This window comes from Macadamia integrifolia, chromosome 3 (assembly GCF_013358625.1).
Source record: "Macadamia integrifolia cultivar HAES 741 chromosome 3, SCU_Mint_v3, whole genome shotgun sequence".
Lineage (NCBI taxonomy): Eukaryota > Viridiplantae > Streptophyta > Magnoliopsida > Proteales > Proteaceae > Macadamia > Macadamia integrifolia.
In genome coordinates, this window is record NC_056559.1 from 12685369 (window position 1) to 12695813 (window position 10445).

The window sequence follows — 10445 nt, forward strand, 5'->3', positions numbered from 1 at the left end:
ATAAAAGCATTAGTAGAAGCAGCATCAAGTGTTGAATTTTTAACAATTTTATTCAAAGAGAAGTCTAGTTCTATAAGATAATAAAATTAATTCTAAAATAAGTAGGTTTGATTTTGTTTTACATGTTATTAGTAAACTTGCTTGCTTTGTTATTCTTTTGCTTATCTCGTAGATCTAAGAAAATATTTTTTCATTGGTTTCATAACTCTAGGGTTGTATAAGTTCCTCCTTTTCGGCCTAAAATCGTCTTGGCCTTCCTTGAGCCTGAACAAGGCTTGGGCTAAGATACCTTGACCCTAAGGGTGATAGGTTAGAGTTAAGTCAATACCGAGCCAAGCTAGGGTTGAGGTCTGGTCCTATTTTAAGTGATATTGGAAATCTTAAACATTCAATACTTTTTGTTATATAATATATCTTATTAGGGTGTTATTTTATGTAAAATTGATGATTTTTTCACCAACTTAAGTAACCCCTTCATCTCGTGTCCCCATCCCCATGATCAAGGCCAATTAAGGTCAGCCCGGCCGGTTGGATTAGGCCTTGAGTCAAGGCTGGGCCAAGTGTGGGCCTACCTAAAGATAAAGGGCTGGGCTGGGCTTTTCAAGAGCCTGACCCAACTCAACCGTGTTTCAACCCTGCATACTTCAATATTGAATTATATACTTAGGGCAAAAGTTTTCTTCCAATGGGAGAGAAGTAAGAATTATATATTAACTTGTTACCCCATGATTGAATTCTTGGATCATCTTTTTTTTTCTTTTTTTTACTGAAATTTGGTCATCATTACATTCTCACCCCCAATGAAAGTTGAAAACTATTTTTCCTTATCAATCAGATGATACCAATGCTCATGGCGGATGAAGGTTTTGGATTGCGGCAACATAAGCTGGGATGAATTGGATTACAAAATAATTTGTTATGTGAATGCTCAACTACCCAAAACACTATGTGAAAAGAAGAGATGTTGTATAAGATGGAGTGTTAAATGAGAATTGTAAGAGACAATAGAAGCACACCAAGTTATAGTTGTTTGGCAACTTACCTACGTGATCGAGTGATCTTTCTCACTTGGTTTTTTACTTACTCGATCTTCTTGTTTTTCACGGACTCAACACTAGCCCAAGTGTTTTTATTAGGCTGACCACTTACTACTCAACTTCTCTTAAAATGTGAAGAGGGAAAACAAAGGTCTATAGCCAAACCTCTAAGTAGGTAGGGATATAAATTGAGAGCATGTGGCTCACAAATCTTACCTAATTTAGTCTCCAACGGGCAAATAACAGTCAACCGGTTGGTTGCTTTCAATCGTTGGTGGCAGAGTCCACATCTTTTGTAGTGAGCGATGAGATGCGGTGAACATCGGACGGCTGAGAGTATCTGTGTATGCACCCCAAGAGGCTTCCAACCACTCGATACTCACTGCACCAGTGCAATGAACCGGTTGACCGATTGCCCGATTGCCCGATTGCCCGATTGCATCAACCAACAGCCTTTCAAGGGCCATGTACAAATGAGATTTTTTTACTTCGTTGAAATTAACTATTTATAGCACGTTTTCTAAGTTAATACCATATATCCAAGTTAAGGTCTTCTAGAGGCAAAATACCAAAAGAAGCCTAAGTCAAGCTATGCCAATTAGGTTAATTTTAGGTCTTTTGGTTATAGTAGCCTAAGTGGCATCCCCTTGCATAGGATTTGACGAGAGATACAAATGAGGACACTTAAATTACAAAGACTAATGAATTCAATTGACTTAGCACTTGCTGCCTTTGATGGAAGGCGAGATTCTTGACCAACCATAGAGCCATTGCTTAAATACACCATCTTGTATACTTACAAGCAAATTGAATATAGAGGGATAGATATGTTGTCGGTGTACAATAAGTTAACAGACAACACCAATGAGGACACATGATGGGTATCATTCATGAAGGATATCGGGTCATTTAAGAAAAGGGGAAGAGAGGAATAGATACAGTGAGTGCTAACTTACAATATACTGACGGTATACCCAAAATTTTAGTGCCTACTGGTGGTCACTAAAATTTGGGCCCATCATTGAACCTTTATCTAACAAGTAGTTAAGAAAATCAAAGGGAAAATTTTCCTACATCTTGCCGTAAAGGAATTGTACAATCATCAATTGTTGTCAATATCTATCCTTTTTATATTTGGGTGGATTAGGGCGGGTTTAGGTTGATCGAGCTTTTTGACACCCCTAATGAATAGGTTTCCGAATATAAGTTTCACTTGAAAAAATTCTTTTATGTAGTTTTTAACAGGAAACTGAAATTCTTCTCTTAGGAGACATTTATCAGGTTATTTATTTGTTAATAAAAATCAGTGAGAGAATTTGGGGTTTTCAATCAAATATAACTAATGGGAATAAGCGGTGGGTATGCCACCCATGTGCTGCTAGAGGGTGCCATGTAATCTCTCTCCCCACCCCCAACCCCACCATTCTCTACCCTTCTTATGTGATGTCTCGTCTTGTGCCTTTATTGATGCCATCCACTAGCACACGGCACATGGACAGCATACCTATCCCTCTCCCATATCTTATATACATATCAATTTGGCACTCAAATTTTGCTTAAAGAATAGTCAATTCACATAAGATTTTTTCTTTTGATAAGTCATACTCTATCCTATTTTATAGGGAACGAGAAGATGTGGATCAAAGAGGCTTAAATTCAAGACCTTCTGATAGGATGGGCTTTAACACTCAATGTCCCATGTGTTAGCAAGTCCGCATTTATGTCTATTGTTCTAATTGTGCTAGGCACTTGTTCACATTCACATGAGACCACTGAGAAACATGGAGTACTTAAAAAACAAAGGGAATGGATGAATATATATAACGGGTCATACAATTTGGATGGACCATGCCAATCCAAAGGAATCCCATCTACCAGTGGTTTAAAAAATGTCAAAAATAATACTTCTAATACATTGTCAAAAGTGGTGAGACTATTGGGAAAGCATGGGCTATTGAAAAAATCTATTAATGATAAAAAATTAATACTAATAAAACAAGGATTAAGTATCAAAAGTGGGATTTGAACCCACACCCTCTTTGGAAAACCAGATCTTGAGTCTGGCGCCTTAGACCACTCCGCCATCTTGACTGGAATCATTATAAAAATGTTAAATTATTTTTCTTACTGGACTAGTTTTAATATTATCTGTGCAATAAACTCGTATCCGATGAAGCAAAGACTTCCAACATGATCTTGAGAGCATCTTTGGTCAAACCAACCTTAGATAGGAAAGTCCCCTTAGGTTGAAGTTCCGTCTCCTTGTATGGTCCACCATGTTAAAAGGCTTTTTATGTTGAATTGTATTTTGAGATGAAATTACCTCAACACAGCCAAAGTTGAAAGGACTGAGTTTTTCTTAAAATGGTGGTGAATAAGGAATTCTTTTACCGATGATCATCATTGTACTTGATTAGGTGTCTCGAAACAATGGAAGGTATTTTGGACCTCTAACAAATATATAGGAGATAAATACAACGATAGATTCGTGGGGGAAGAGAAACTTTAATGCCAACTGATTTTTGTGCATTCATATCTTCATGCAAAATAAGTAAATTAGGTTGAAACTTTCCAAATTGAAAGATGATTTTTCTGATGAATAATTCCATAAATGATTTTGGACAACATGCCCTCAAAATTTGGATGTCAAATGGAGCTACCACACGAAAAAATTAAGGCCTCTCAACAAAAATCTTCCCCCCTATCTAAAGTATATGATAACTTGGTTTGTGTTGTATTATCAAGGGAAAAAAATATTAAAAATCCTGGATTTTCCAATGCTCTAGCTTGCCAAATGGTGAACTCAATTTGTGCTAAGATTTTGGCAAGAGGATCTAGGGGCTTTAATGTCCACAAATTTTCTGCCACATCACATCTGCAAATATGATAGGAAAAACATATTTGCAATGTAGATACATTTTCTCTGTAGAGTTGAGATCCCCTTCCCAAAACTAGAAGTTTTTGAGTGAAGAAAAGGAAAGAAATTGACATAAAAAAGAAGCACATTGGCATTGGTCTAATGACATTATTGCTCCTATTTCTTATACATTTTTTTTTTTGTTTGTGTAACCTGGATCAGCCCATGAACCCATGGCTACAACACAGAGCTCCTCAAAGTTGTGAAGCTCTGAGACTTACATTTCAATTCACCCAACAGTTGGGTAACATGGGTTCAACACTTTAACTACAACCCCCCCCCCCACCACACACACACACCCCAAACTCCTCTATTTTACACACAACTCAAACTATACAAGGCCAGACTACACTCTCCCCACTCCACTGTACAAAGAGAGACTACATGTCCCGTTGTGCCAAATTCAAAGCAAAATTGTCTTCAAATAAAATTGAAGAAGAAACGGCAAATGGAAGAAGGGGCTGGGGAGCTCCATCTTCGTTTCAACTAGTCCTCCAAGGATTGGTCACTGTTCTGCCCCGTACTACTCAACGATGTATCATCATCATCCACATTAAGTAATCCAAGATGTAACTCGGCACCAGAACCTGGTTGAATTTCATCGTCGTCATCGTGATCATCTGACTCTTTGGAACCACTTTTAAGGGAGGTCATCCAATCCTTAACATCATTCTCACCCCTTAGAAGCTTAAGTATCTGGATCATGGATCACACAAACAACAATTGTCTTGTGAGCATTGCTTGACCAATCTAATGTAAAGAAAAGTAAGTTCTCATTGATTTTCCATCTAGTTTTCCTTGGAAACCCAACAGCTATTTAGTTTTCCTTTCCTACAGTGCTATTTTTTGCATCTTCTTCTGCAAAAATATGCTCAGAGCCTAGGCAAGTGATTAATGGCCTTCAGTAGAGGTCCTATAAACATGTATTTAATGGCTATAAGATTGTAGTGGCTCCCATTAAAAAGTTAATATGAAATCATATCAGTTGTGAAGAAGTTGAGATAATATATATTTTTTTGTATATATATGATTTTTTTTCTAATGTAAATTGTATCTACATCTGATAAGTGAAAGGGATGTTTTTTAAGTGAACTGTATGTCTTCATTTTCTGAACCTTTGTAAGAGGGCGAGGTAATTAAGCTGAGTCCCCAGACAATCCTAATTATCTTTTGGATCAGTTGGCTGATTGAACTATTGTTCGGCAAACAGTTTGAAGCCAAATTTGTAGTTTACAGACAGTCAAGACTGCGTTTTGTGTCTACAGTCAGCTTGGTAGAGAGTAACAATGGGTCTCTATACTGTTATATCGTTGGCCAAGTCACAAGTTATAGGCACCCTCAGCTATGATCAAAAGGCTCACCACCTAGCCTCTTTTATTGGAGGTGGTTAGAAATAACCTCCCAGGAAACATGATTAACCCACTTGGTCATCTGTAAAGACTGAATGGATATTTTGAACCCAGATCTTATTCAGTTCGGGTGTTTCTCGATCTGATCTGACCTAAAACAGGCCAAACCGTTCCCAATTTAAAGTTGAAGACCAAGTCCATAATATAAGTTCATGGAGTATAACTAGGAAGCATATCTCAACTAGTAACACTGAACACATGGCCTAGGAACATAAACTAATGAAAGATGACAGAGAACTTGGGCTATTAATACCTCGTTCATTTTGGGACGTCGACTAGATGATCTAGTGAGGCAAAGGGCTGCAGCTAGAACCATCCTCTGCATCTGAACCTCATCGACTTTCCCAGTAAAATTTGGATCCAGTAGGCCATTCAGGTCTCCACTTTCTAGTAATGGTTTTGCCTGGATTTAGAGCAGTTAATTGTAAAATTTAGTGAACCAAGAAATGAAGCTGTTGTATAAATCAAGGTCAGAAATCCTTACCCACATGACCAAGCTTTGTTGGCCTTTGGGAGATTCGGTGATGATCGGTTTTCTTCCTGATATCAGTTCAAGGAGAACAACACCATAGGAGTAAACATCTATCTTGTCACTGACCTTCCCATACATGAAATATTCTGGAGCATGATACCCAAATGTCCCTACTACATCACTATGTGTCACATGAGGTGATGTTGGTGCCCATATGGCTAGCCCAAAATCGGATAACTGTCATGGATGAACAACACAAGACCCTTATCAATATTATGTCACAATTCAAATGTTCAAGGAACCCAACACCTCATGAATGGGATGAGGTAAATGTACCTGTGGCTCAAGGCTATCTGAGAGAAGTATGTTTGATGACTTGACATCTCTATGAATAACAGACCGCACGCAATCTTTGTGTAGGTAGTTTAGGGCCTCAGCAACCCCAACAGCCACATTGAATCTCACCTCCCATGACAATACAGATATTTCTTTATTATCTGCCTTGTGAATCAAAATGAAGTTTCAATTTTCAGTAACTTGTAGTCTTCTACATAATAAGAGAGTCATATGGATTAGAATCTTTACCGTGTAGATTTTCTTCTAGACTTCCTTTGGACAAGAAATCATAAACTGCTATAAGAAAATTGTCTTTGATGCAGAGCCCAATCAAAGTTGTGATGTGTTTGTGGTTCAGGGAAGAGGAGATATCAATTTCCAAAGCAAATTCCTTCCATACTTCTTTTGATGACTTCATAACCTTTACTGCAACTTGCTTGCCATCCCAAAGACAACCCTTGTATACCGTGCTACATCCTCCCATCCCGATCAGATTACCTGTTAGCAGAGCAGATATTTAGAAAGAGAACTATACTGAAAAGAACAAATAAAATTAACCCACATGACAAACTAAGACAACCTGAGGAGAAATGAGAAGTTGCAGTCATCAGTTCTTTATGGCTGAACCATCTACAACTGGAAGAGTTTGTGTTTAGGAGAATCTCCAACTCTCTGTGTAGTTCCTCAGACATTGACAAGCTCTTATTATGGCTCCTTCTTCCCTGGTTAGCGATGTCTCTTCCAATAGAATTTTGTGTTTGATCCAAGTCAACACTCATCTGGGATTGAGGCGTTGGCGGCGAAGATCGGCTTGGTAGGCTCATCACCCACTGAACAACTGACATTTTTCTAGATTCAGAGTCTTTCGGACTTTCTGGAGCCATTGAAACAATTTTATGGAGAAGGGGCCAACCAGGCTTTGCATCTGATAACTCTCTCATTAATTGAGACATTGAATTCGAAGAACCAATACTTAAATCATCACCATTAGAGTCTCTGCTGCTATTTCTTGTCCGGAGTTTCAAGTTGTCAACCACTTCAGAACATTCAATTTCTGGCACCAAGTCTGCATTTTGAAGACTCAAACTTGGCCTTGGATCTCCAGTGAGTCCTTCACAATTCAAAAAGAAAAATTACATTCACTGGCAAATAATTGATCCAAAAACCAAAAGGGTCTCTCTGGAGAATAGAGATTAAACCTGGGAGCTGGTTAGTTGAACCCCTTTCAAAGATGAGCTTCCCGTTATCAATAGCAAGTAGTGCAGTAGTTTTTGGTAATCGATGTGCACAATACTTAGCCATTGAAAACCAACCCCTGAAAGATAATTTCAGTTCAGAGAAATTAAAGATGATTTTTTTTCTTATAAAACCAAATTCTAAAAAGATTAAACTTTTAACTCTACTTACCGGAGATGATTTTGCCAGTTAATCCCAACAACTAAAGCGTCGGCATTGCAATATTTAGTTTCTCTCACCAAAGCCCTCCGAGCAGAACTTCCCTGTATGATTTTCCCTGTGAGAGTCACCTGAAATCGATGTGTGACTTAATAACAAATACTTTCATTTTCATATATAAAGGACCCTAAATTTTGAAAAGGACGCGATGGTGACATAAGAACTGAACAGAGGAAGTGATTACAGACCTGCTTTACATAACATAATCCTTTGTAAACTTCTAAATAATCATCCATTGAAGGGTCTTCTTTTGAATTGACATCTGAGATAATTAATCAGTTCAAATCAGAAGTGTTTACTGGAATTAAGGAGGCAAGGATTGGAAAATTAAGATGTAATCAAAGAAAAGAAAGGCAAGAACTAACCAGGATCACGACAGACATGGACAGCCACGACGGTGTCCCCTGGTTCTGCAACTTTAACGAGGGCCCAATTAAGGAGTTGTTTGCTAATGTTATCTTTTCTGATTCCCACCAGCACAGTCTTCTTACTCCCACCCTTCTTCTCTGTTACTCCCTTCACGACCGTCATTCTCCTCCTCCTTACACATTCAATCTCCAAAATCCTAAAACCCACCTGGGTCTTGAACAAATCCTTTCAGAATCTGTAACAGAAGGGTCCTTCGATCATTTTTCTGTTCATGAATCTCAAAATAGGAAGAATTAACAAACTAGAGACTCCGCAAGCAAGTCTATGAAAATTGGTCATGCGTGTCTTTGTTGAATTCCTGACAAAGTTCAGAATGTATTCATATCCTAACAAAACTTTCAATCTCGGAATAATAACGATCCACGTATTTTCAATGTTGAATGTTCCATCATCGATGAGCTCAGTTATTGCAAAAGTAGAGAAAAGACAACCCAGATGAGAACAATCGAAATCTACCTCAATTTTTGTCCTTTTTTTTTTGTTGTTATTTGAGATATAAACACAATAATCATTTAAAATAAAATAAAATAAAAAAATGAAATTGCCGCCAAATGTAATCTCAAATCAGCATACCTACTGCAACAAACCTCCACCACACCTGAAAAAAAAGATTAAAATTCTATAAAAGGTGGAGTGTCGATGACGATTGAGAGTTTTGGTTAAGATAATCTGAATTTTTTAAATTTTCAGATAGAGAGAGAGATGATCAGAAGAAGGGAAGAGAGAATCAAACTCTCAGATCGTCGGCTAGAGAAAGAAAGAAAAATAAAATTCGCGCGAAAAATTACCGGTAATCAGTAATTGCGGGAAACCCATGATATAAGGTGTCCGACAGTTGGTCCTTTCTCCACCGGCTATAACGGGTTTCCATACAGACAAGAATTTTTTTTTTTAGGGTAACAGAACAGAGTTTCCACACAGCATGATGGTTCACTTCTCTGGCCTCTCCACAATTTCATCAATCTATCTGTCTTTATCATTTCCTAGGTGGCAAAAAAAGATTCTTATCCAACGGTTTTTACTGGGTACATGGCGACAATTACAACATATAGTTGATTAGAATTTGGTTGACAAGGGGCGCGCATGCGTTTACTTAAAAAAAATAAAAAATACTTGTAAGGAGGCTGCGAGTAATTAAAGTAAATATGCCTCGGTCATGTCCACGTAGGATGAATAGACATTCCGGCGATCCATAAAAAAATTCCGGCAATTTTGAATGGCCATATGCAGGTCGTCTCAGTCGTTGAATGAGTGGAAGGTAAATAGTTGAACATCGAATTCGTTGGAGAGGAACCTACAATTTTAGCAAGTGGAAGTGTCAAAAGGTGAAGGAAAGGAAGTCACCGACACAAAGAAAAAGTGATGGTTGCTGCGTGGCCTTGAGAGTTAGGATCGAATCTTAAAAAAAGTATGAGAAAGTGTTGGTGGATTGTGGACACATGAATGTGAAACCATGTGACTCGTGACATTCAATTTTTTGGGTGGGAATCGATCGCAGCTTGAACTGTCACTCCCAAGTCTTAAATGGTCAAAATTAATATGATTCGATTTATTTGAATTGAAATCAAATTCAGTTCGATTGTCAAGAAGGTTTTGAAAATTGGAATTGTGATGAATTGGTCTATGTTAATTTCAATTCGAATAAGTTGAAATTGATTAAAATCGATCAGAATCAAAGTGGAATCAATGAAAATCAGCTAAAAACCATGATTTTTTATTCGATTCGACTCATAACCAATGACGATAAAAAAAAAGTTTGATCAATCGTAGAAAGAATGGGAGAACGTTGGCTTCACAATCTTGTAGAAATACAATTCTAAAAAGCAATACATAAAGTAATGAAAAACAAAAACAAATAATATAAATAAGTTTACGAGGTTTGACAAGATTGCCTATGTTCTTGGTGAGATGAGATTTTACTTTACTATCAATGGAGAATAAAGAAAGTAAATCTCGCTACAAATATATAGCGAAAAAATCTAATACCAAAAAGTACGAAATTGCCCTCAAATAAACTGATATAGTGATAAGTAGCATTACCGTTTTATTAGGATCGGCCTGCATCAGTACTCTCTAGATTAAACTGCAACAAAATACAGGACATCCTATACTAACAAGTCTCACCTCACTATTTGGGTCATTACAAACCGTTAATGCCCACGGTTGTTCTATCCTTTTCTTCTTATGGTGGGGTAGGGTGGTGGAACACATTGGTCATGGTCGAAAAGTTTGATCAATCATGTACCAGATGGTTGAAGGCTTCAGTCTCACCCTACTTTAGGGTCCATTAACTTTTTATTTTATTTTATTACAGGGTCCATTACTAGCTACTCATTAAATGAAAGTTATGGAAACACAACGGAGTAGTGTTGGCATATGAAATGAAACAT

General features: G+C 37.5%; 1 protein-coding gene and 1 non-coding gene across 2 annotated transcripts; both read right to left on the reverse strand.

Annotated features, from left to right (window-relative positions):
* Positions 1-3044: 3044 nt before the first annotated feature.
* Positions 3045-3128, reverse strand: TRNAL-CAA. The gene has a single exon. It is a non-coding gene; the product is annotated as a tRNA-Leu (tRNA).
* Positions 3129-3982: 854 nt separating this feature from the next.
* On the reverse strand, positions 3983-8445 carry LOC122073396 (probable receptor-like serine/threonine-protein kinase At5g57670). Its single transcript, XM_042637981.1, has 10 exons — positions 7992-8445; positions 7815-7888; positions 7579-7697; positions 7371-7486; positions 6752-7282; positions 6421-6669; positions 6172-6332; positions 5848-6072; positions 5617-5766; positions 3983-4650 (listed from the first exon to the last, which is right to left on the reverse strand). The coding sequence occupies exons 1-10, from the start codon at positions 8155-8157 to the stop codon at positions 4441-4443; spliced, it is 2001 nt and encodes a 666-aa protein (XP_042493915.1). The 5' UTR covers positions 8158-8445; the 3' UTR covers positions 3983-4440.
* Positions 8446-10445: the final 2000 nt, after the last annotated feature.

Coding starts and splice junctions, on each gene's coding strand:
- LOC122073396 (XM_042637981.1), bottom strand. CDS start 8,157: ATGACGGTCGTGAAGGGAGTAACAGAGAAGAAGGGTGGGAGTAAGAAG. Junction 6,333..6,420: donor TCTAGAAGAAAATCTACACG/GTAAAGATTCTA, acceptor TTCACAAGGCAG/ATAATAAAGAAATATCTGTA. Junction 4,651..5,616: donor GACGTCCCAAAATGAACGAG/GTATTAATAGCC, acceptor TCCATGATCCAG/ATACTTAAGCTTCTAAGGGG.